General features: G+C 37.5%; 2 protein-coding genes and 1 long non-coding RNA gene across 6 annotated transcripts in view; 2 read left to right on the forward strand and 1 right to left on the reverse strand.

The window, feature by feature from the left end:
* Window positions 1–12,334, forward strand: part of LOC134211636 (TRPL translocation defect protein 14) — a 61,417-nt gene extending 49,083 nt beyond the window's left edge. For all 3 annotated transcript variants that reach the window (XM_062688714.1, XM_062688713.1, XM_062688715.1), the window contains 5 exons: window positions 3,941–4,069; window positions 4,134–4,484; window positions 4,553–4,880; window positions 9,377–9,558; window positions 11,335–12,334. In XM_062688714.1, the coding sequence (XP_062544698.1) occupies window positions 3,941–4,069; window positions 4,134–4,484; window positions 4,553–4,880; window positions 9,377–9,558; window positions 11,335–11,399 (1,055 nt within the window). In that variant the 3' untranslated portion in view covers window positions 11,400–12,334. The remainder of the gene's footprint in view (window positions 1–3,940; window positions 4,070–4,133; window positions 4,485–4,552; window positions 4,881–9,376; window positions 9,559–11,334) is intronic.
* A 7,315-nt stretch (window positions 12,335–19,649) lies between these two features.
* Window positions 19,650–25,005, reverse strand: LOC134211638 (kelch domain-containing protein 10 homolog). Of its 2 annotated transcripts, XM_062688717.1 has the most exons (4): window positions 24,839–24,993; window positions 24,383–24,779; window positions 23,986–24,197; window positions 19,650–20,407 (listed from the first exon to the last, which is right to left on the reverse strand). In XM_062688717.1, exons 2-4 carry the CDS (start codon window positions 24,734–24,736, stop codon window positions 19,756–19,758), a joined length of 1,218 nt encoding a protein of 405 aa, XP_062544701.1. In that variant the 5' UTR covers window positions 24,737–24,779; window positions 24,839–24,993; the 3' UTR covers window positions 19,650–19,755. The 2 variants fall into 2 exon arrangements, with proteins under 2 accessions (XP_062544701.1, XP_062544700.1); XM_062688716.1 differs by having other exon boundaries at window positions 24,383–25,005.
* Window positions 25,006–25,649: 644 nt separating this feature from the next.
* On the forward strand, window positions 25,650–27,020 carry LOC134215885 (uncharacterized). Its single transcript, XR_009980349.1, has 4 exons — window positions 25,650–25,962; window positions 26,027–26,153; window positions 26,217–26,490; window positions 26,560–27,020. It is a non-coding gene; the product is annotated as an uncharacterized LOC134215885 (long non-coding RNA).
* The last annotated feature ends 324 nt before the right edge of the window (window positions 27,021–27,344 follow it).

Here is a 27,344-nt window from a genome sequence, read left to right on the forward strand (position 1 = left end):
GCCTGAGCAGAAGAATCATCCCGCGAATTTCACAACTGATACTACACTACGGAAAGCACTTTTTCTTCTATATAAATAGAAATGAGCTTCATTCATGGTACAGATTTTACTAATGGCGTTTTTGACTTTGAACCGCTTATTAGCGGATAACTCAATAAAGAGTTGATACTACAAAACCGGCGTAGTAGTATGCTTCTAATAAATATTATCACAGTACACGTCAGATATATTATTTAATCTTACAACCAGAAATGCTACTGCTGACGAAAACGCATTGAACGTCGTAATGATTAGATTGGGATGTTTCACGTAATTTGGCGCCCCATATATAGATAGTAAAAATATGTTTTAAAAGTGAATTTGGAATGTTTATTTCTGCACATCTGTACAATTGCACTGACCGGCCATTACCAGTATCAATCTATATTATCAATCTATACTGTATAGACCGTATAGACAGTCATGCTCTAGTAAAACATATACAATATGTTTATCATGCGCCGATTGTTGTTATGATTGCGGTTTTGCTATCACCAGCTGTGATTTAGAATCTGCTGAGTGGCGCAAAAAGGTGTGCTATCAGAACGAAAGGCAAACAACAAACAGGCCTCACATCGCCCGGCAATGATAGTGCTTATCTTGGAAAGTAGACACTCAAGCTATTTACATCTTCTCAAATATGGCTAATCGTGCAGACATGTGATCACGCTGTGTGGTGTTATGATTTTGTACATGCTGATGCGTTCTCGGACTGTACTATGCAGGATAGCAACCGACAGCATTCAACAATGAAACATGTCGTTGAAATTAGCGGCTGGGTTGTTTTCCTAGATTGGATTTAAAAATACTTCTAATGTTCTGATGTAATATGACCATAACAGTGTAGATTGATGAATGTCCTCGACGATGTGAAAATTACACAACTCACTGTAAAAATAAATTGATTGAATGTCTATTGATTGTAAGTACTTAAGATTTTGTTACTCATTTCATTGCTGGGCTGCTCATACTTGATTTATTCCGTGTATTCTCGGAGGATTGGCTCTTTCAGACTAAGAATATTGTTCCTACATAAAAAACAAACGTACCCTAATTTACCTCGAATACTTGGGAATCGATGAAAGTGACCTTATTTTGTTACAATTCTATCGGTCTAAAAGTTATCTCAGCCTCAGGGAACAGAAAACTTGTAAGGTGAAGAGAAGGTATAGCAAAAGAATGTAGGGAGTTTTTGATCCACTGACAGCAATCAGCTGTAACCCGCTATAACACATAAATTCAAACTTTTGAAATGTAAAACAGTTAGGGGGAATGACGGCTTTGTCAGGTTTTGTTCTATTATTGGCAGGGGGTTTTTTTATGACTGACTAGGTTCAAATTTGGCCTAAACATTCTTTGCATATCAAAGAATATTGTGGCCAAATTTCATAAAATTTGGTCGACAAAAACCCCCTGCCAATAATAGAACAAAACCTGCCAAAGCCGTCTTTCCCTAGTAGAAATTTATCTATAATATATTTATTATTCCATATTCATTATCATGCCCCCTATGGTGAATCAATTGAGATCGTAAGTAAGACTTGAGTACAGTAGTACCTAATTAGCACATCCCGAGCACACAGCGTTGACAGTGACATTGAGACTGAAAATTATATTTGCCGTCCTATATACCTACAAGCGATTTCCTTCTCCTTACGTTTGCATTTGTACATAAAATCCACGCACGCCACAGCCAGCAAATAAAAGCCAAAGCACGTGAGAATTAATGACGTCTGCCATATCTTTGTAGAAGTGTAGAGCTATGAAAGTGGGAGGTCTAATTTTGCATAGCCTTGCCGGTATGCAAGAGCAAATTCAATTTAATTGTTGGACGGTAAATCGTGCTGGAATGGTAAATCTGTTTTAAACTAACTTTGAGAATAGAAATCTTTCTCTCAGCTCCAGAAAATAAATAAATAAAAAATAAATAAACGCACAACTGTCATCTTCATTATCTTACGCATGCTGCAAATCTGAAATAATAAAAATTACAGTTGTGTGTTGCTTCCGTATTGAGGGGCTGTCCATAAACCACGTAGACTCTTAAGGGGGGGGGGGTGTTTCGTGAAAGTTTACGTTAGTCTACGAATAGAGACGGGGGTATACTAAAAGTCTACGAAGATTTTCATTTCTTTTTTGGAGAACAATTTACACAACAGCTATGTACAAAGTTCACTTGTTTGATTTCTTTTTAGGATTCTCCAAGTTTTTTTTTGCAAGACGTTACCAAAACAATCTCTTGAATTTCTCCAGAAAAAATCTAATGAATTTCACTGGCGTAGTAGTCTGAACTATGGCTTAAAACTATCATGGATTTCACCAAGAAATTCGTCTGTGCTGAGCAGGAAAATACTTCAAAGTATTCTATAAAAACTTTCGAACTATGTACAAGTGATTCTTTAGAATTTTCATGGAAAATTATGTCGCACTTTAACGGTTTTTTTTAAAGCCTGTCCACGTTAAATTTCGGACACCCATCATCCCATGCGATTTTTTTAAATTTTCACAAGCCACTGAGGAGATTAATTTACACGACAGTTGAACCTCTCCGCTTTATGTTATTCCCTCAGCGGGTTTTCCTTCTTGTCCAAAGAGATAAAATGGTTAAAAATCAGTTGGACATTGTCTCGGTGTCCGAAATTTAACGTGGACAGGCTTTAATTTACAAAGGAAGTATTTTTTGGAGCTTGCAACATGTAAGAGGAATTTCCACAAAAAAAACTCTTCAGAATTCCCACTGAAGATTTTCTGGATCGCAGTAAGCTGCCTTAGATATGAACGTGTTTTCCTCCGCGAAAAAAACATCCGTCATAATAAGAGGATTATCAATCAAACGATCAATTCAAATTTAAAAAAGCTGTGCAGTGGAGTGGAAATATATTTAAGAAACGTTCCTGTAGATGGATTCAAGCAGTTCCAAACAAAATTCCTGACGCTCTGCTTTTACTCCCGGTGATTGGAAATCAAGAAATCCACCTGAATAGTAAAATGGCATACATCAAAATAAAAGCAACAATCATTACGGACCACTGGAATTTTCGCGAGGAATTCTTTGGATTCTTCTTTCTTTTCTTTCTTTTTATTGACATTACATCCCCCACTGGGACATTGCCGTCTCGCAGTGTTCATTAAGCACTTCCACAGTTATTAACTTGCGAGGTTTCTAAGCCAAGTTACCATTTTTGCATTCGTATATCATGAAGCTAACATGATGATACTTTTATGCCCAGGGAAGTCAAGACAATTTCCAATCCGAAAATTGCCTAGACCGGCACCGGGAATCGAACCCAGCTACCCTCAGCATGGTCCTGCTTTGTAGAAGCGCAACTTTCCGCACGGCCCCAATTCTCTGGTATTATCGATGGAAAATTTTCGGGATTTCTATAGAAATTGTTGAAAATTTCCACGAGAATTTTTTTGACTTTCCCATTAAAAAAACTCTTTGAGTACCCACAAAAAAAAATAAAATTGTGATTTTTGTGAGAAAGCCTTCGAATTTTTACGAGAAATTCACCAAAATGACCACTGAAAATTCTCCATAATTTCCACCGCAAATTATTTGGAAAAGTCCTGAGTGGTGTGCCCTTGAAAACGCAAGTACTTTTAATTTTGGATTCCGTGATGCTTGTCCTTAAAGTAACCTAATCGAATAATGACACCTGCACAGCGATTTAGCGCAACATTACAATACAATAGGTAAACTGAACGCTCAAAGAATATCAATTATAAAAGCTTGAATTTGTTCCATAGCGATATAATTAACATCACTTTTATAGGTTTATTAACATCTTTACACTAACATTTCATTCATTGTTATGTTAACATTTTTGTTTTATTTTGTTCGGTTATTGAATGCTATTGTTTTCATGTCTATTAACACATATGTTCCCCTTTTGCGCAGCCTACAAATTTCAGGAAAATTTACTCCGTACTATGATTCAAATGGAAAACACCTTCTTTGAATTGGGAAAGTCATGTACGAGGAATTGCCTGATTATCTGCGACCGAGGAGTGATGGATGCCAGTGCTTGTAAGTGTTGACGAGCTGATCTGTTTCTAGCAAAGTGCCCTAACTCTTTTATCCCTCTTTTCAGTTGTTTCGAAAGAAAAGTGGGATCGTATGATGAGAACAAACAATTGGAACTCTGTAGAGTTGCGCGATAACCGCTACAATCATATTGTCCACATGGTGTCGGCCGCTAACGGCGCAGAAGCGTTCTACTCTACCGAAGATCATGCTTGCCGTTCGGAAGGAGTCGATTTGGCACGAGAGTTGGACTACAAATCGGCTGCTGCTTGGATTGGACACCCGTACTTTGATGTGATTGATAATTCATCCGACTTTGAGAATAAAGTGAATAGAATGATTGAATGCGTGTGTCAGAAGCTTGGTATCGACACTGGCGATCGTCTATTGACTACCTCGAAAAAAGTTAAATTTTTGGGTAAGAAGATAATAATAGTGAATTAACTGAATGACATCATCTTAAATCTTGTGATGTCTTATTTCTAGTTTCGGAACTACCGCCAAACACCGCCTTCCCGGCGTTTCAAGACTTTGATGTGGTTCACCACTATCTACAATCAGCGGGTCCAAGGGTGCAAGCCAGGTTACGGAAACGTGGTCAAAATGGTCACTTCAGTTATATCCATACAATTCGCCGTCCACATCTGCATGGGCAATCGATCGAGGTCAAAACACAGCTTACACACCGAGACTACTTGAACATGCTGACGCAGCGTGACGATGCGCACTTCACCATCTACAAGAAGCGTCGTTGCTTCCTTGTGAATAACCAATACTTCCAAATGGATATTTACAAAGAACCAGGACATCCAAGGTAAGTTGTTAATAGTAATGCTATCAAGGGATTAACTATATAATGTCGTTCATGGTCAAAAATGATTCTGTTTAACCTTTTGTCTGTGCTCTGGGGTCAATATGACCCCAGGACACTTTGAAAGGCTGCCATTTTTTTAGTTTTCATCCGATTCCCTTAATTTTTAGTAGTTCGCCTGATTTGTTTTTGAAAATAAGCGCTACGCTGTACTTTTATCAAAAAACTTACGTTGTCTGTGCTCTGAGGTCATATTGACCCCAAATTGAAATTGTTATTACTTTTTTATTGTTGGGCCAATTCTGGATTTTTTGTGTTTCGAAAGATAATTTTATCATCTTTCAAAACGTTACATAAGTCTGTCTGTGCGTGTGTATGTGTGTGCGCAAAACCCGTCAAACAAAACTCACTCATGTTTAGGCACTTATTCTTAATCGATTTGCTCGCAGCATTCGACGCAGAATCCTGTCCCATTGTTTCCTATTGAAAATTGGCCAGATCGGAGCATGGGCTCAGAAGTTATGGACTGAAGAAGAATGGACTGTCTTGCGACGGAAAAAAATAATTAGGAATTTTACAAATAGGCGGCGGTAGTGTAGGGGTAGTCGGGGCAATATGAACATACGGGGCAGTATGAGCAACCCTCAATTTGAGTTTATTGCCAAGTTTTAGCATGTAAAAGTTATATGATCTTTAAGAGGATGCTACACATATGCATCACCGTAATAACCGCATTAAAATTCAATTCAAACATGAAAATACACTTGAAAATGTAAATTTTCGCTCCATAGGCAAAATTAAATATTATAAGATTTGAAGTTTATAAATAAGGTTTTGACACAAAATATTAAAATTGAATATTGTACACACATGTTTGTATTGATACAAATCTGAATTTATCATAAAACTTTTTTTTCCCAAAACCAGTCTCTATGGGGCAATATGGGCATACCTGCACAGAGCAAGATATCAGGCCTTAAAATACGAACAAGTTAAAATTTCAGTAGTCAAATACAAGAATATTATCATATATGTAAGATTCATTACGGAAAAATTACAACAGCGCATTACTGTGATTGAAACAGAAAAAATGACCATTGGCCAATTGAAATGTGGCTGTTCAAACGGTGAAGAGTGGCAAATCGGTTCAGTCGATTTTTTAATTTTATTTGGTATGGAATACTCACAACTGTTGTAGGAATATCATATTCTTCCACATTACGATACTTTTTTCGCCTAAATAAACGTTTTGGATGGGTGGCTCATACTGCCCCAAATAGTGGCTCATATTGCCCCGTATAGTCGGGAACACACATTGAAATCAATACATTTTCAAAAGTGCATTCCAACAATTTCCAAACGCATTTTTCGTCATTCATCGACGTTATATGAAAGGTAACATTCTCTAGTATAAGTCAACTACATTTGAACGATGTTTGTTTGAGCTTTTCAGCGCTTTTCGGAACGATTTCCTTAGGTGGCCCATATTGCCCCGATCACCCCTATTTGATGTGGGGGGCACGCATGGAACATATTTTTCAACGCGGGTGTCAGGCGGCTGACCCATGCTCGGTCAAAATAGTAAAATTTAGCTAGAATATTTTAATTTTGTTCGATTGTTTTTATTTTATTTTTATTTTTTGCCATCAAATGATTAGGAGCTTATTTTCAGCATCACATAACGTAAGAGAGGGTAAAACTCTGCGTTGCATAGACCAGTTTAGGAGGTCCCTGATTCGGTGCATTGTTGCACTGTCGTGTGGAGCATGGTTGTCCCGTGTCGTTTATGGCGATGTCGTTCCCGCATCTATGACGCCTTTGCTTGAACAAATCATTTTATATAAAGGCTGGACATGTTAATAATTCATACTAGTTCTCAAATCTTTTGGTAGATACTTCTGAAGGCTGTCAAGGCGGTGGAAGGGACATTGCCTATGAGTGGCAGTGGCGGCTGTGCTCGGGGCGGCAGTATGGTGAAAGTAGTTTCGGGACAGTTAGGATTCAGTTTTCATACTTAAGAGAATATCTAGAATAATATTATATTTTGATGAGCAATAACAATGCCAACCTCCATTTTTTAATCACGAGCCTTATTTAGTAGCATAGGTTATCAGTACTCGCAATATACTTAATTCGGTGGTCACGCTTGGAACACATTTTAACTCAAGTTTGACCAAAAGTGTAAAATTTAATTGATTCATTTTAATTCAGTTTAATTAGTTTAATCTTTCTGCGTCAAATGGTTAGGTATTTGTTTCGCCACCCCTCTCCTGCTCCCTCCTTTCCTATTTTATGTTTCCAAACTTAAACCAACGAGATCATACTAATCCCAAACTGCACGTACCTCTATCATATCAATCTACATAGCTTCTTCGACAATCATCAGAAAACGGATTTCAATCATTTCCCTTCTACCATAAGTATAAATCATCTGAAAAGTTTCTAAGCTATAACAAACTCTATCGTAGCGATCCCGAACTGTCTAAACATCTATCATGAACATAAACACAACCGTTTCTATCTCTACAAACAATTCTCTAATAAATAGGCTCCATAGCAGTCGCTAGAGCCGGAAGCGGTCAACAAGCCGCTTCACACTCTCCTCCTCTATCTTCTATTCTCTCACAAGTTTACTACCCTGAAACTGAACTGTTTCGGACCCCTTATGGGTCTAAAGCAGAGGACGGGACGCTCGAGCCTACCAGTCAGTGGATGGAAAGGTCCGTTGTGATAAAGGGTCTATCACAAGCCTCGGATAACCTGGACTAAGTTTTCCACGAGTCGAGTTCACATTGATTTCATAAGTTCTATATATTAATCGTCACGTTGAAAATTTAAGCCAGCAGTGTAAACGTATTGCCTAATGTCATACAACGTAGATTGGCCACGGCCCGGGGATACGTTGAGTATAACAAGAATATAACAATCTTCTTCGCCAGTAGTGCCTAATACCGTGACTAGGCTATACCGTGAAGTTGATACTCAGAAAAATAAAACGTAACCATCACATTGAATACATAGACCACTAGACAATATCGTGTAGGTATTAAAACATTCATATTAAATATCTACGACATTTTATGCGTAGGATTTTTTTTTTCCTCGTTTGTCGGGTGAAGATCACTGCGTCCAGATTTTAGGACTATTGTGATATTCCCTTTTGCTGTGAAATACGCAAGTTATCTCAGTAACATGTTTGTCACTGAGATACCTTGGTATCGGCTGAACTCAAGACCATCTATTATTGATGAATAGAGATCCTGAGTTACAGTATGTGACTCCCCCATTCTGGCGAGACTAGCTTTATGAAGCCAACCACGTCCTTGGGGGATAAGATCCATATGTCAGCAGGCCCTAAAAAGGGGATTGCGTAGGATTACTAGGGAAGCATCATTCAGATGAATTACATATTGCAATATGTATTATTCCAATACTTCCTCAAAGAGAAACTTCTGTTGGAAGACTTGAAGATGGTATACATCTAATAAACATACAATTCGTCTTTATTGTGTCGTTCAGCACATACGAATACAATATCATTTATGCGATATTTACCACAGACTATAGACGTAAATATTTTTTCTGTGCAGTTTCCTTTAGAAATAAAGGTAGAGTATTTTTCATCTGAATACAAATCCTCCCATTGTCTTCAAATCTACTTAGACACTCGATTGGATATCATCTATCTAAATGTGAAGTAATCACCTAAATAAATGTGAAGTAAATTATTTGAAAAATTAATAAACGCTTTTAAACCGTCAATATTGAGAAATTGCTAACTTCCCAAGGAAATTATTCTTTACCCAGTAGGTATTTTTTGACGTTTTTTAGTACACCCAGGTTTTTTTACATGGTATGATTTTAGTCGTTTAAGACCTTCAGCGTCAATAAAACAATGAGTTAACCTCACAAAAAAAATCACAAATATCAAAGAAAATTTAGGGGTATTTAAAAAGCTGTGAAAGTTCGGGTTAACCGAGAAATTTATGAATTCCAACCGTGTAAAAAAAACCTGGGTGTATGTATGACCTAATAATTTAATTGAAATTTGTATATGATTCAATTATATACATATTTTATTGTAAATGTGCTCTTACCCTCATCATTTGAGCTTGTTTGATAGGGTACGGTATTAGGCAATTTTCTGCGCGGTATTTGGAATCTTCTTCGGAATGTACGCGGTATTAGGCATATTCATAAGTCAAATGTCGAATACTATTTTCTCCATTTTTTTATGAGTTGAAGTACAAAACATATTTTTCCCTTCAAATGTATTTAATATTGATTAAAGCGACATAGTTTTCAAGGGTGATTGCAACAAATTGAATTTTATATAGCGAATTTATTGTGGACACGTCCTTAACCCCACGGTAATAGGGCATGTCACGGTATATCTACAACCATTTTTGGCAAGTTTTCTGGGACCTCTGTTAGTTCTGGTCAGGTACGGCATGCTGTTTGATTAGGAATAAAAATATTTGCTTTTGATACTTTTTCAGATGCAAGGGGTTAATTTTGCTGGAGACGTACACCTCTTTGAGCGGTGATAAGCTGAAGGGTATTCTGCCGAAGTTCCTCAACATAGTAAAGGAAGTCACTGGTCAGCCAGATTACTCGATGTTCAACCTATCGCTGAAGGAGGATTGGAGCAACACGAAAAAATTCTGCTACTCGCTTCATGGTAAGAAAACTGTTTGCTGTCATAGTGCTGCTACAAACACTGGACCCAGTGACAGTGATTAAAAATATAATGTTTTTTAACTGAATGTAAACATCGTTTCATACTCACTCCGCATCGTATCCTCTATTATCTCCTTGAACAACTATTGTGTGTGCAGTGTTTAGGATGCATCGTATACCTATTAAATGTTTGAAATATAATTCAAATTATTTTATAGTTCTCATTTCTACGAAAACTCGTATAAAGAAATGTAGAAGCTGTCTATAAACCATATTGTTTGCTTTATACTAAATACCTTCTTATTTATTTTCTTAACCCGTTTTACTTCATTTAAGTACGCTGTAAATTTTGTGTATAACTAACAATTTTTAAAAATGTTCGTATTCTTGCACCAGCCCTATCTATTTTACCGTGAATGATTTTTGTTTATAATCGCTTGGTATCGATTCTCTCGATAAAATTTATGTTGATGCATCCGTTTTCCAGATAAAAGGCATAATGAGCACACCATATGCAGATTTATTTTTATAAATAACCTGAAGCATATGTAGTAGCAAATCGCCAAGGGGTTTTCACAAGCACGCTCTCAAACCATTTTTTATGAATATGGGTATCTACTTAACTTGACGAATATGGGTGATTTTTGTGTATTTCAACAAATGTTGAGTGAAATTTAATAATGAATGTGTCTATTCTGCCCATGATCGCATATTTGTAACACTCGCCTTTTTGTTCATTTTGTAAAAAAAAACTGTGAATCGTCCAGAAAGCATAATTTACTGCATCTAATCCCACAATAGTTAAATAGGCTTCACTATCTTGCTTATCTGTGGTAAGCTGGAAATGTATGAGTTTGTGGAGAGGATTGACAAACGATTTACAAAATCAAACAAAATACAAATGTTACAAATATGCGATCATGGGCAGTATTGTTTTCTATTAAAATATGTCAGATCGTGATAGGTCGTTATGATATTTTGACCATACCTTTGAAATGCAATGACTGAACGATCGATTGGTTAAAACTTGTAATAAAAATTCAAACTTTTAATTTTTAATTTGAAAATTAATGATATACACCCATGCTGGAACAAATTTTATTATTCTCTTTTGTCTCCACCCACTCAAAATTCCATTGTCAAATTTAGTTATTTGAGGGGTGGTTTCAAATTTTTAACCAAAAAATATTAAAGTTATTAACTTCTTTTGAAAATTCTTTACGAAAACTGATTTCATTTGTTTGTTTTATTTCCCAGCCCCTTCATTATCAGAAGACTAATGGGACAAAAGAAGAAATTTTTATTAGGGTGACTTTTAATTTGAACTAAATCGCCTCCTAATTAATATTTCTTTAGTTAATACACCTTGTCTTTCATAATTCACAATTACATATTTATTCTTAGAAAAAATAGGCGATCATTTCAACCAATGTGCTCATTATGCCCGCTATGTTTTTGTATTTTTATTTTTTTCTTTCTGAGTTATATTTCTTCGTGAGCAATTCAAACATATTATATTCATCGATACGATTTTATTTTTGTTAGACACCAGCCCATTATAAGATTGATATCGAAACATTGACGTCCTTGCCTAATCATACTTTCATTTCCATTGGCGTTACAGTAGTTTGGTATGTTTTGTTTTTTTTTTTTGCTTGAGTTTCAATTCAGTAGTTCCAAATTGCTTGCAGTTCAGTTCAAACTGTTAATTTAACCGATTGGCACAATTATATTAGCATAAAATTCCGTTTCTTTTCTTTTTATTTCGACATTCTAGATCAAGATGAAGGTGAGTTTAGAGCAAATGGACACTCGCAAAAAATGATTAATGGTAAAGCTTAATTTTCATCTAAAAGTGTATTATTATTTTTTAACCTCATCAATATTATTTCAAGTCATGCAAAAGTATTTCTCCTTTCAAGTTTAACTTGTAACATGAATCACTATGTGCATATTTCTGAAAACTTTTTAATCAATCGATTTTGTGTATAATTTATTCCTGCCCACAATCAATGGTTTTAGATTAGAAATATCTTGTGAAAGATGCTTCATTTTGGATATTTTCTGTATTTTTTTCTATTTGCTCAAAAACATATTGCTACGCAGAGGAACGTGTTAAATAACATGGTATATACACATTTTTTGCAGTTTTGTAACAGGCAAAATTACATCATCCCTAATAGCAATGTCCAACTATTGTTTGTCTGCATAAAATCGTTATAGATCAGACATGAGTCTAACTTCACTAAAATACTTAAAGGGCGATGACATCTATTTACTTAAAGAAAAGTTACTTAAATATTCACTCAACAGTGTTAGCAGCAGGGTACACTAAGCTTTAAACAGAATAGATGAGAGGATAATTTAGCCAACAGCAAACTGTATTTTTTGCATTCAAATCATTGTGTATTGTTGTTCTAGTCGAGGTAACTGTAAAGTTTTAGATTTCATTTAATTTGAATGTAATTTTTAGCAATTAAATATAATGTCTACAATGTCATACAATATTCTAAACGTTTATAGAAAATGAGAATCAACTACGCAATAAATAAACAACAAAATTTAAAAGACAGTGGCTAAGTTATCTCCGATTCATCGCGCGGAAGTGTAGGTACATTATCTTGTGGACGAGGAGAAGGTATTCTGAAAGCAAATAGAAGCAACCGACAACTGTGTTTTGAATGTATTTTATATTAAAATATTGAACCTATTTCTCTCGGCAAGTACTGTACATTGTGTTTGATAGCATGAATCCATAAAAAACTGAATTGCTATAATGTTATGCCTCGATTATTTTGATGACATATCCTTAAAAGCAATGGCAATACTTCCGTGTGTTTAAACTATTCTTTGAATAAACACGAATAAGTAATAAATCCTAAATTACACTGAAACTTTGTTTTGGCCCAGGGAATGGCGATGGTCCGTTGTGCCCCAATGACTAGTAACAGTTGATAGTAACACCCCAAGCCGATCAATTTTCTATGTTTTCTTCTATCAATTATGATGTCTTTGAACCAAACCTTTTTAAAATCGTCATCTCATGTTTGGCCATGGAGGAATTTGTTGCTTCTCGTCATCGCATGTCTTCTTCTTTTTATTTCCTGTTTTATTTCTTGAATTCGTCAATAATACTTAGGACACACCTGTGGTACTTGTACCATGGTACAAGAGGACTAGAAAATTATCCCAAGACTATCTTTGAAAAAGACAATAATTGGTATGGTACTCATTTCAAGATTCTTGTACCATGGTACTTATACCACCAGTGTGTCATTAGTTTAACAGCTGCAGTATCCGACAACTCGAACCATTGGCGCATCATGGGACGACATAAGCTCGGAAAAGAAGAATAAGGAGGAAATTACCGAAAACGGAGGATTGTTCCCTGAATTCTGTGGAGACTATCAACAACTTGGTGAGAAGGTCCTTCGTTCAAGAATTGTAGATTAGTGCTGCAGATATTCCAAAAGGTGGCAGCGTGGAAGACCAATGGACCGCAATTAGGAACACCGTCATCACCATCAGCTAGAATAATCTGGGTGAACTGCGCATCGCATCCAGAGAAAACAATGGATCACCGATGAGACATGGAGGAAAAGCGAGAGGAGCGAATACAAGACAAAGCGAACAAAAAACCAGAAGAGCCAGCCCACCACCACCTCGGCATGATCTGCCTTGGATCCGATGTATGACACGCATCAATACCCCATCAGTGCTATAGATTCGAACGGCCATCCAAAGCATGAAATCAAACAATGCCCCAGATGTCGATCGCATATCAGCCGAGATTCTCACAGCAGACCCCATGACATCTTTTATTCTTTATTCTTTATTTTTCCGCTCAACTATTGCATCGTTGCTTTCGCAATATCTGGGACAGGGGACGTACACTTATTACGTAGGCAATTTTTCTGGGTTTTTCGACCCCCCCCCCCTTCCCCCATGTAAGATTTTTGTCATGCAAATGAATTTTTATTTATATGGAGCGTAAGATATTGACCGACCCCCCCTCCCTCCATAAGTGCTTACGTAATATGTGTACGGCCCCACACCGCAACTTTCACAGTCGACTAGATGCAGGGTATCTCAAGAGAAGGTGCCCAAAAAGGGTGACCTTATTATAACCGGATAAATCTGAGGCGGACTGAACACTCGCGGAGGACTATCAAAGACTTGGATAAAACTATACTTAGTTTTGTAAACGGTAGTGGGTTTTCGGAACAGCTGTAGAATACGTGTTATTCGCTTGGTGGTTCGTGTTGAAAGAGGCCGGCCGACAGTCGCCGGCTCGTTTATTCGAGTGCTTGACATTCGTCAAGCGTTAACATAGGGGCAAGCCAGAGTAAACGCGACGTGCGATGCGACGGGACAGTGCAATTTGACAGCCTGTTGATAATGATTGTTATTCTTTTACGTGAGTCGCGTCGCATCGCTCGTCGCGTTTACTCTGGCCTGCCCCGTAGTGTTAATAGCGATTACACATATAAATCAATCCTTCGCTTTCTACAGTTATTCGAATATCCATTATGGATAAAGATAGAATAAAGGAAATAATATAATAATCTAATACATAAACATATTGAATAAGTTCACTCCTGCGGTTATGTCTACTCATTATTTTCGAATGCCCTGGCAAGCCATCGAGCGCTAAATTTGAATCATTTGTTCTTTTCCGATGCGGCTTAACCGACGACTTTAACCTCCACGATTCGCACACAAAGAATCCCCGTACAAACTTCTCGCCAGGCTCCTCGTCGTAACTCGTTCCTCGTGGTGGCAATGGATCGGGATCATCGACATAGGGATCGACATATGCCACCATCGATCGACGTCTCCGTATGCCCTTATCGCAAACGAACTACATTTGGCATTGGTGCGCCGTGGTTGTTTTTCCTTTTCCAATCGTTATCCGTGAAATATTTTTATAAACCCGTTTTAGCAAATCTGCTTTAAACCATTCAGCCTGATGATGAAGATTGTTCTTCTTGTGCCATAATGCGGCATCCGCCATCAGACTATCCAAAGTATCTTTAGTGTACTCTTTTCCAAAACCGTTGTAAGATCCAGCCAACATTTTAACATTACGGTTATCACAGTTAGTTAATGGTACATTACCATAGTTTTTGTATTGCTTTGCATTAATCGTATAGATTAACAGTTTAAAAGTATAGACTAAAACTTCATGAGAAGAAATAAATCCTTCCATCGTCATATAATTTTTAAAATTTATTAAAAATAGTCCAATTAAGTCCTCCAGTTTTGCGCTTAAGTATTTTGGGTCAAGTAGAAACATTCTCATTACATCTTTAACCATACGAACTATTCTCTCCGCCTTGCCATTAATAGCAAGATTATACGGAGTACTGTTCAAAACTCATATTCCTTTCCTCTCAAAAAAATTATTGAAATCATGAGGATTGAATAACGGACTTCTTCTTCTTATTGGCATTACATCCCACCACTGGGACAGAGCTGCCTCGCAGCTTAACTGCGATGTTTCTAAGCCAAGGTTACCATTTTTGCATTCGTATATCATGAGGCTAACACGATGATACTTTTATGCCCAGAGAAGTCGAGACAATTTCCAATCCGAAAATTGCCTAGACCGACACCGGGAATCGAACCCAGCCACCCTCAGCATGGTCTTGCTTTGTAGCCGCGCGTCTTACCGCACGGAATAACGGACCCTGGAAACCCAAATTTAGCCAAATATGCTAACAGTAGTTTTATCAATTCTGCACATTCCGTTCTATTTTTCGTTCGTTCAACTTCCATCCACTTTGAAAAGCCATCAACGTTTGATGAACAAACGTGATGCTTGTAGTAGAAGTATTATTGGTGTATACTATCAAAAAGTGTTGTAGAAGAACTACATTTCGAGATAATCATCTGTTTTGGTAGTCTACCATAATGGCAGAAGCATCCTAAGCACTAACAATCTTTTGCCAGACAATTTAGTCTTGACATAATTTCTTAAGTCGTTTTTCTTGTGTTCAATTATTCTGTTCTCAGGTACTTGTTTACCATTTCGCCAGTTGGGAAAGAAAACATCCAACCAGGTTCTCCCAAATAGAGGAATAACATCATGATCACTATCCAATACCCTTGATTTGAATCTGCAAAGCGGTCAAAAAAGGTATTACGACTCCCAACCATAGAAGCGATTCGTTCAAAAGAATTATCTTGTGTTAATGTTTTTGCATTAAGGCTACCTTACATCTCGGGAAAATTTTCCGCCGGATTTTGGTCACCATGCATTTTAAATGGGGCCGGGATTTTGATTTTCCGTGCCCAAATCCCGAAAACATCGCATATGTAAAAATGCATGGGGAAAAAATCCGCGAACCAAATCCTCGAGCCTTTGGAAGCAGCTAACTCCCTTCTTCTTCTTATTGGCATTACATCCCCACACTGGGACAGAGCCGCCTCGCAGCTTAGTGTTCATTAATCACTTCCACAGTTATTAACTGCGAGGTTTCTAAGCCAGGTTACCATTTTTGCATTCGTATATCATGAGGCTAGCACGATGATACTTTTATGCCCAGGGAAGTCGAGACAATTTCCAATCCGAAAATTGCCTAGACCGGCACCGGGAATCGAACCCAGCCACCCTCAGCATGGTCTTGCTTTGTAGCCGCGCGTCTTACCGCACGGCTAAGGAGGGCAGCTAACTCCCATGTAGATATAATTTTCTCGACTTGAACTAGATTCAATTTGTCCCCATCTTCCGCCAATAACTTTAGTCTCAAAACGTCATCCGACAAGCCAATGAGTACTCGTTCAAGTATGCGATCCTGTTAATCATCTTTAAAGTTACAATGCTCAGCTCAGTAAACGGTAGTGGGTTTTAGGAGCAGCTGTAGAATACGTGTTACTTGCTTGGTGGTTCGTGTTGAAAGCGTTTAAAGAAACCGACATTCCCCGGCTCGTTTATTCGAGATACCTTAGTGTTAATAGCGATTACACATATAATAAAAAATACTCTTTCGATGGTATATATGAACCTGACTGTTTGCGATAACTGGCGAGGCATTATGTTGCTGTGAACCGTTCTCAAAGTCCTAGTCCGGAATCATGAGAAGATCTTTGCGACTCTCCGGTGGCAGCATGCCGGATTCCGTGTCGGAAGATCTTATGTGAACCATATTGTCACTTCTTCTTCATTGGCATTACATCCCCCTCTGGAACATTGCCGCCTCGCAGCTTAGTGTTCATTAAGCATTTTCACAGTTATTAACAGCGAGATTTCTAAGCCAAGTTATTGTCTATCGGTAACAAAGTTAGAACGCTTTTTATACCGAAGTTGGATTTTTCTCCAGATACAGGCAACTTTTCCAACTTCGGAATTAGTGCGCTGGATTCACCTAAATATGCGCTAAACAACGCATCAATTAGTTTGACAGATAAAACTTCGGAAGAAAGTTCGGTTCGGAAGTCCCGACTTCCGAATTCAAAGTTGGTGCTACGCCGACAAAACCATTTCTGCATTCGTATATCATGAGGCTAACACGATGATACTTTCATGCCCAGGGAAGTCGAGACAATTTCCAATCCGAAAATTGTCTAGACCGGCACCGGGAATCGAACCCAAAAAGATTTCGACCGTCTCAAACACGAGAGTATGTGGGGCGCTTTAGGAGGCTTTGCGGGTTCCTGAGAAAATCATTGAGGACGAGGACTTCTCGTCGTAGGTCGTAGGTGAAGTGACGTGTTCGGCTGCGATATGATATGCAGAGGAAGCTCAACGACCTTGCCGAGCGCTCCTCTCCGGCATGTTTAGTTATCAACGTCAACAAAACCAAATCGTTGGATGCAACACGCAAGAGCTAAACAGGTGTTCATCAACAGATGGTTACGGTACATAACTCGTGCCTTGTTGGCATCACAACAGGATCTAAAACAACGAGCTCCATCGTCGTTGTCACCAGAGGCCGATAAGTGAAATTCGGGAACGGAAGTGGGGCTGGGTCGGCTACACCTTATGTAGTGGCGGAAACGAAATCTGTAAACAAGCATATAGACATCATCAATATAGCGCATTTTTTCGAGCAATCGCGTAAATTTAAAGAACCCGGGTAGAAAAAAACAGCAAAATAATATCAAATTTTACTATTAATATATGAATAACTGAATAGCAAAATCTGATATTAGTTTGTTTGATATAGTTGCTAAAATAGCAAAAATAATAACAGACATTGCTCTAGCGAATAACTCATAAATAGCTTATTTTGCTATTATAATAACAAACTAATAGCAAAATATTTGAAGAAAAGAAAATATCAAAATCAGTTATTATTGATATGTTCAAAATGCAAATGATAAATGAATAACAAATTTTGCTATGATTGCAAAATGTGTTCTTCATTTGTTGTTCTGCTCTTTCTTACAATAACATATAAATAACTAATTTTACTATTATTACAAAACTTGTTGTTGGGATGCTATTTTATGTTATTTATGAATAACATAAGAATAACTAAATCTGATATCATAGCAAAATTTGTTATCATTATGTTATTTGTTTGTTATTCACCTCTACCCGGAAAGGAATGATTTTCCTTTATGCATTGCACTGGGCAAATGCGTGCTTTTAAAGAAGGCATCATCAACTTTTTGCATTATCCCGAGCAATCGCGTAATATATATAAAAAAGGAATGATCTCCCGTTTCGCATTGCACCAAGCAAACGCGTGCTTTAAAATAAGGCATCATGAACTCTTTTACATTATCCAAAGCAATCGCGTAATATAAAAGAAGGAATGATCTACCCTTTCAGAAAAAGGCCACATCACGTTTTTCGCCTTATCCCGAGCAATTGATTTGAAAAATTGATACGAACAAAAATTCAAGAAAATAGTTTACTTTTACTTTACTTTCACGTATATATACGAGTTTTTGGGGGAATAATACGTTCTGAGGAATGGTCTCCTCGAAATTAGTAAATATATTCTGGGAAAAAGATTCAAATGGTAGTTTTTTGATAGAACAGTTTTCTGGAAAATTGTGAAGAACCTAAATCGTTGAATATAAATTATGCCATCAAAGAAAAGCCTATGTGGAAATGACGGAAAAAAATTTATTGAAAATATAACTTTTCGTTTGTTTGAGAAACTACATATGACACTTTGAAGCACGTTGAAGAGCAAAATAGGGGAGTACTGCTTGCCATTCTTGAACCGAAAGTGCCGCAGGTTTTGTTGAGTTTTGCCTGAAACTATTGATCTGTATCAAATAAATCGAAAGATTCGGTGCCAATTTGTTCAAAAACAGTTTTTTTTTGTTGTTTTCTCGGAATTGTGTAAAATGGATATAAGCAGTTTCTCAAACAAATGATTTAACTCCACAGAAAATTGCTTAAATTAACATTTAAGGTGCACAGGGTGCTTAAATTAACATTTATTAAGTTTTTGGCTGATTTATTAGGAGCTGGGTCGTGTACTTCGGAAATCATTGATTTCGTTGAAACACGTACGGATGCATAGGGCTGTGACGATGTAGCATTTATCGATAATATCGATATCGGATTAATAAAATATCGATATCGAGTTTTGGATATCGATATCGGATCCGATATTCGATAGTAAATACAAAGCTCAGAAATTATTTTCTTAACATTTTTATTTTTATTGCAAAAATGGGCTATGTATGCAAAAAATAATCAACGATTCCAAGATGTAATCCTAGCTACTAAGTCACGTTATCGACATTCTGCAAACGAAAATATTATTTATCCTTTCAGGATTATTGCTGAAAGACTTATTCTGCGTCCCGAATAACTCGAGAATAAAATGTCAGTTTCGATACGTCTTATGTGAAACGTCCGTGTAATTCAAATGAGAGGTAGGTATCGACATTGTCACTTCATTCGAGACGCATAATAAGCATTATCAACTTCGTAACAACGTAACTATGTTTTTGATATTTTTGCATATTTATGGGCCATACTGTATTGATTACCTGTGCAATTTTGATTGTTCGTATTGATAACGAAATAGTAACTCTAAATAGTAAATGTCATCAAGCTCAAGGTAGATCCGATATCAGTTAGGCACTTTTCTTTTTAGTTCTGAAAAGTTGCACACGCATATATTCAAACTTGAAGATGTATTCACGATCAAGAAATTACTACCGAATAAATAGTAAAAGCTTTGCCAATAACAATTAATACCAAAATATGTTTTGAGAAAAACTACGTTTAGCAAATCCTTTGCACAAATTTCAGAGGAATTCCCGCTTCCAGCAAGTCATTAGTCGTTCTATTAACAATGCTAGGGTTGTAGTGCTGTATAGCTTCCCAACAAATTTCACTAAGCTTCGGAATTGTCATCCACGTCTTATACACGATGTTTGTCCGGACGTTGTTGTTGTAGGTAAATTTTATGCCCCCGAAAATATACATGCACCCTGCGGAACTGGTCGCCGCGTCGTGGAAAAATATCGGGTAGGGGAGATTGGCCTTTTGCATCAATCGCCATTCCAACGTGGAAAGATTCAGTTTCCAGATATCCTTGTAGTATAAGCGACCGTCATATCCGCCGGTGACAACAACTTCCGTTCCCACATCAGTCTGATATTGAACACACGAATGACACTTCCTTGCTGCCGGCACTCCCGGGCGTGGTAAATTAGGGTCGGGTTTAGTTTCCGTATAAGTCCACGCATTTTGCCGTATGTGGTATGTCGGAATCGACGATAAACTGAATGCCGCTTCACTCGTTCCTCCGCCTATTATGTAAATCCGTTCACCATCGAATGCTATTTCATGTCTGTACCGCCCAGGGGGATCGTCGCGGATATCCTGGCGACATGCGTAGGCACATTCCCATGTCCTGGTAGCAACGTTTAATCTACAACACAGAAAACAATATATAGGAGGCTTATCGTATCGTATTCCAAACTATAACAAATTAATGCATTGGAAAACACACGATTTTTTTTTTAATTTGTGCAATTTATCCAATTTCAGCGTTATGTAGGGTATCCAATCATGGTTTGAACTAGTGAAAAGCGTATCATGGTTTGAACCATTTTGAAATCAGTAGAAATTACCATCTCATTGGCAGGAAATGAACCTAAAACAGTATGAATGGCATATTTAGGTATACAGGAAGTGATAAAGTTTATTTAAACATTCGTACATATTGTTTAAGTAATAAAATAAAGCGATTTAAAAACGTCCTGAATTTGCGCTAAATTCCCCCCACCAGTGGCATAATTTCAAAAAGCTCGTAAAGGACGCATTTTATGACACAGGAGTGAGATCAATATATCAAAAGAATGCTATTTTTATCTGTAATCGATTGACATCATCATACAATTGAGAAACAGTTTTAAATAGTTAAAATAGTAACATTTATACAAGGTGAAAACTGATCATGGTTTGAACTAAATTCGTACCATGGTTTGAACTTGTAAATAAAGTCATGTTCTGCTGCTGTCCGCTAGGAGCGCTGCATGCGCCTAGCTGGAGCATTTTGTTTACATTTCCAATATGAAAAATCGCAAATTTCATATCGATAATTTAGACGATTTTCACACGGTTCGAGTTACTAATCTAATGCGACAAGATGAATAGTAAAACAAATTTGCTTTTCTATAGATTTCCTCAGCGTTTCATGCATGTGATTGGTATTATATTTAAGAGCTGCTGGCTGCTGCAGTAGTTCAAACCATGGTACGATTTTAGTTGAAACCATGAACAGTGTAGTTCAAACCATGGTACGAATCAAAGTTATGCAATTATTAAGTTTTTTCAATGAAACTAAGCATAAATTTGTGTACCCAGGATGTCTTTAGAAAGATAACGAACTAACTTAGCTTAAAGCTTCTATATAAACTAGAAATCGCAGTTCTAACATGTCCCTTTAATGAAATAAATCAACTCTGTTTTGACGGCTCATCTGAAACCCGCCATTTGATTCAAACCATGATTGGATACCTTAATCTATGAACGAAACCTTACCAAAGCATTAAAATGTCAACAATTGATTCGCAAACTCGACTTCAATGTCATGAGATCATCAGGATTTAGGATATTAGTTTGAATCAGAAAAAAAATATGGGATGTTAAGTTTGACTATTACATGAAGACTCAAATATTTAAAACCTTGCAAAAAAAGTCGTGTCTAAGAGCATGGGAAGGAATCTGAAGATATTTTATTCCATATCAGAAATTCTAAATACTCAATTAAGTTAAATAAACCTGTCTGTTCTGTACGCTTTTCACCATTGGCCACTTTCGATTCTGTCTCATGTTCTAACTTCCTAACTTTAGAGCTGATTTCGATAAAAACTGCCTCATATCGTTTCAAGTTTGTATGGAAATTATAATGGGTAAATTACATTTGTCATACTTATTATATCGCTTCCCTATTAGGCAATGGCAAAAAGAAATCCTACATAGACGTACACTCATTTCGTAAGCATTTTTTGTGGATTTTTCAACCCACCTTCCCCATGTAAAACTTAGATGTATGAAACAAATTATTTTTATTTACATAAAGCGTATTAAGAAAAAGACACGTCTCTCCCCCATAAATGCTTACGTAATGTGTGTATGGCCACCAACTGAAAGGACTACTCAAGTGCTTACACTCAACACATTTTAATCAATCGTTCTAATAATGCCTATAGAAAACGATTTTAATTAAGTACAGCCCCCCGGAATCCAAAACTAAATTCACTCGCGTTTTCCAGGACATACCACTCAATACGGAAGCAACGTACAAATGTCATTTTTATTATTTTACGCAAGTTGCAAAGCTGAAAAAAGGATGACTTCCGTGTGAAGTGGCGTGTCCTTAAAATGCAAGTAGATTCAAATTTATTTTCTAATGCCGATTTCTTATGAAAAATCAAAGTTTTCACCATCTTTAATTTATCTAATTTATCTGTAGGTATTTCAGACTCATTCTATTTTTATAATACTTTTTTAGTGTCAAGGTTTTTTGTTGGATTATAGTTTTGGACGGGTTTTTTTTAGAGAGAATAAAAATAATAGCGCTAAAATTGAGGGGTGCTCATTTTGCCTCGGGTTGCGATTATGCTCCGTCCCCCTAGATTAGAATTTCATTATTTTCAATACGATTCAATACTGACCAGGTGGTTAATGAATATTAGTATAATGTAGTTGTCCTTTGTCATCAACTGAACTTCTTACTAACGAACGCACCTCAGAAGTCGGAACAAGTCATTAACAGAACTCGAACACAATATGATAAGAGTGTTTTAATTGCCTTGCATGCTCCGAAATTTCCGGGGATACGATGCTGTTTTTACAATCAAGATTAAATTCCGAATTAGGCTTATTCTGCAAGTAGAGTAACGTGAGGTAAGTCAAATTTGCTTATTCTCACGTGAGGTGATCATGTTACACGCTTAAAATCAATAACACAGAGATGTGTTTGCATCACACAAAACGGACATAATGCGGAACATCCCCTAGATGAGCGATAGTTACACAGCCACAAAAATAGCTCGTGTGGTTTTATTGAAGCTAGGATTTCAATATATTTTCAACAGTATTTGGTTCCTCATGAAACAAGGAATCTGTACAAACGTTTACATGTTGAAAAGGACCATTATCACGACCGTACGAGGCATTTTTGTGCCTGTGTAACTGTCGCTCATCTAGGGGATGTTCCACATTAGGTCCGTTTTGTGTGATGCAAACACATCTCTGTGTTATTGATTTTAAGCGTGTATTCAACGACTACTCTCATTTTCACTTCGAGCGATTTCACGACACTCTACTCGTAGAATAAGCTCACTTTCCACAAAACTAGAAGCTACGATAGCTAGAACTGCCATTTTCTAATTAAATAATGCAAAAATAACGAGATGAAAAGTTTGCAACAAAAATTTATTCTTTTTGTTGCTAACAAACATTTTCGGATTTTGTGATGAATGCGTTATAAATTTGTGTTCAATGTGTATAAAAGTGCTTGTTTTTTTTTACCAAATCCCGTTTCAAGGGGCAGCCTTAAGGCTACCTTACACCTCGGGAAAATTTTCCGCCGGATTTTGAACCCTGTGCATTTTAAATGGGGCCGGGATTTTGATTTTCCGTGCCCAAATTCCGAAAACATCGCATATGCAAAAATGCATGGGGAAAAAATCCGCGAACCAAATTCCCGAGGTGTGAGGCTACCTTAAACCCCAGGGAATTTGCTCCGCAGGTTTTTCCCATGCATTTTTACATATGCGATGTTTTTTGGGATTTTGGCACGGAAAATCAAAATCCTGGCCCCATTTGAAATACACAAGGACCAAAATCCGGCGAAACATGTTCATGAGGGGTGAGGCTAACTTAAACGTTTTGTTACAGTCGCTTATTGTGGTTGCACATTGCCTAATGAAATTTTGAATCCCTGCCGATGTCTGACAATTATTGATAGGTACACAAAATGAGAAATCCTGCACATACCTGTAAACATCGCATGTGTAGTCAAAGCCTTCTGTTCCTCCAATTGTGTAAAGAAAGCCATCATGATATAGAATAGTTTGGCCGTATTGTGCCGGGGGAAGATCACCTTTGACGGCTATTTCGGTCATTTCCTTCGGTTTTGTCCCGGGCTTACATACGTACAACCGATTCGAACAATTCACTCCAAACGGGAATCCAGTCCCTCCGAAAAGCTAAAAATGATGTTAAAATGCCATGAGATGTTTAACAGATCCTACAATATTAGGCCATTATCCCGAAAATATGATCAAGTGTTTATTTATGGGAAATATTATACCATTAACTTCAAGCGGGAAAATTTCGGGGCAACGGCAACGGCACAATCTGTTGTAGCCCTTGGTTGGGCAACTCTACTTACGATCAGAACATCGTCATGCAAAATCATCGCATTTGAAGCCAGTTCCTGCGGTAAATCATTACTCGGATCCATCAGCAGCGTCCATTCGTTTCTGATCAAGTCGTACTTCCACAGCTCTTGGAACAGGGAGGAAGCGTCATCGTCGTCATTGTTAACCACTGCCATATTCGGATTAAATCCTCCAAAGCAATACAAAGCCGAATCGTTGCAGACGATCCGGTGGCCACTCCGTGGGAACGGCCGGGACTTTTTTAAACCAGATAACCGTTTTATCCGTCGTACTTCAAACGGCCGGAAGCAGTACTCACTACGAGTGGTCTCGGGAGCGACAGAATCTCCGTTTTCTTCGCTCATGTCCTCTGCACTTATGTCCACAACCTCACGAAGGTGTCGAAGCCTGGGCACGTTAAAAAACTTGTTCAAGACGTCCAACACACGAGCAATAACTTTATATACCAATAAAACGAAAATTCTCATCACTTCACTATCGGTTACACGTTAGGAAAACATTTTTAATTGGTTCAAAAGTACGTGTTTACCGTGTTTATGAATTTATTTAAAAATTATTTATTCCATCAACCATCAGCGAAGAAAATTTTGAAACATCTGACAGTAACAGTAAAGCATTGCTAATGCGATAGCTAGCTGTCACACGTGTTAGGGTCGTTCAAAATTACGTCCAAGGTTTGAGGGGGGGAGGGGGGTCGGAATTTTGTGACAGTTTGTGACAGGGGGAGGGAGAGGGGTTCGTCTTTTGTGACGTCCACCCTAAAAAAAATTGAAAGTATTTTAGGGACAATTTGCATTTTAAAAACATATATTCAAACTGTTAGTAAGGGACATAACTCACTATGCTATTGTAAAAGTAGTGTACGAAAAGAAAAACTTAAATAAATAATAACCAAAATAAAATGACATTCAATTACAAGTGCTGGATCAAGTGACAATGGACGAGATGCCGAAGCATCAGAAACGGGTAGTTTTGGCATTAAATCTAGGAGCACGAACCGGTCAGACATTCTCATGGACAGGATATGTTAAGCTGTTATGGTAAGTTTGAACTGTTAGGACGGCGATTAGTGCTACGGAATTGCAGGTGAGTAATTCCTATATTAATTTGTTTAATTTGATATACCTATATATTTTTTTCAATTTCGAATACTCTTAAGAAATCTGAAAAAAACTAGTATGATTTATTTTGGAAAAGTCGCTTAACGTTTTGGTATGAATTTCACAAGTTCACAGTATCACCATACACGCTTACTTCAATTAACCTATTTATGAGTACTTGATTCACCCATATTTGGGTATTGCACATTTCACTCATATTATGAGTAAAATATACTGAGAAAATCGGTAAATTTCACCCATATTGCTGATAAAGCGACTTTACCAATTTATGAGTGAATGAATTTACTCATATTTGGGTGAAAAAATATGACTTTGTTGTTTTTGTTGTCAAACTGCCATCACCCGAGTTTTCGAGATCCGGAAACTGTTCCGTTCCGGCGGTTTGTGAACCTATCCAGCTGCAGTGGAGAGTTTACACCTGTTGTGAAAGCCACACATCCTGTTAACAGGTAAGTTTGAATTGTTATCCATGCCTCTAAAGTTCGCAAAGACACTCCATTTTCCATCTTGCAGAACCATAATCCGCCGAAACCAGACGACATTCCAATCACGAGTATTCAAACAGATATGGTTCCCCTGATTAGCATGCCAGCCAAGATGCCAGCGGTCCCACCCATCAACAATCGCACCATGTCAAAACGTAAGTTGGAATGATTTGTGACTCTAACCTTTACCATGACCCTTCATCTCCGTTTGCTTGTAGGGACGGAAACGGCCATAGAAGCAGATTCCACACACATCTCGAGCTAGTGCTTGCGATCTTCGCGGATCGTGCCATTTTATCTATGTACTTCGACACCATCCAACGAGTCTGGCGATGACTAAAACTGCAGACACCGCATACGACGATGACAACGGAGGTGGAAATTGTGCAGCTAGAAATGATGGTCGCAATTGAATTGCTAATGGACCTGGTGGTGGAACCGCTGATACCGGATCGAGTGGAAGCGGTCGAATGGAAGGACATCATTTAGGAGGTATGTGCCTAAGTGATCCTACAGATTGATTCCGTAAAGAGGATTGTATTGTCTGTCCTTTCGCCTCAGAGTAAATCGTTGAATATGGGATTCAATATGCCAGCTTCCCCAAGTGCCAACACCGCGGTTCCGGTAGCTTGATCTTCGGAGGAGGGCTGCTAAGCACTGAACGAAACATCGTAGGATGTGTACTGCTGACCAGATATGGATGCACCGTGCGCAAGGTAATAGCAATTACCGAGAAGAGTGCAAAATATTCGCGATAGCGCATTCGAGGCCCACCGAGATCTTAAAGATATGGATTCCTGATTCGCACGAGGAAACAGTTTCCAATTTGATAAATGCAATGATCATTATCATCTATCTCATCACAAGCGTCGTCGAGACGAGAATGGGCTTCCTTAAACTTCTATTTCCGCCAATACAGCAACCGGTAATCTGACATACTGCTACTCTTTAAGGCATGAATCCTGCTTTTACCAGTCCAACAGTAATCAGTAGCTCCGGTATGGTTTCAGTAAGTTTTTAAAATAAGGATTATGTATGTATTTGAAATACTATTTTAATAAAAAAAAAGTAATAAATATTTACTTCGTTAAACAATTATTTCGATAATTCCAATATTTTGAAAATCTCAAGCAAAAGCAAAACAATGAAAATTTACCCAAATTTGGGTGAAATTTACTAATAAACCGCTGTCATTCAAGTACCTATTTATGGGTGAAGCTTGGGTGAAGTCGGTTTACTCATATATAGGTAAATGTCACTTTACCCATAAATACGTATGTGCACTTTTTGGCGATTATAGGTACTATTCACCTATATTTGGGTGAACTGAAGTAAGCGTGTACATA

Source organism: Armigeres subalbatus, chromosome 2 (genome assembly GCF_024139115.2).
Source record: "Armigeres subalbatus isolate Guangzhou_Male chromosome 2, GZ_Asu_2, whole genome shotgun sequence".
Classification (NCBI taxonomy): domain Eukaryota; kingdom Metazoa; phylum Arthropoda; class Insecta; order Diptera; family Culicidae; genus Armigeres; species Armigeres subalbatus.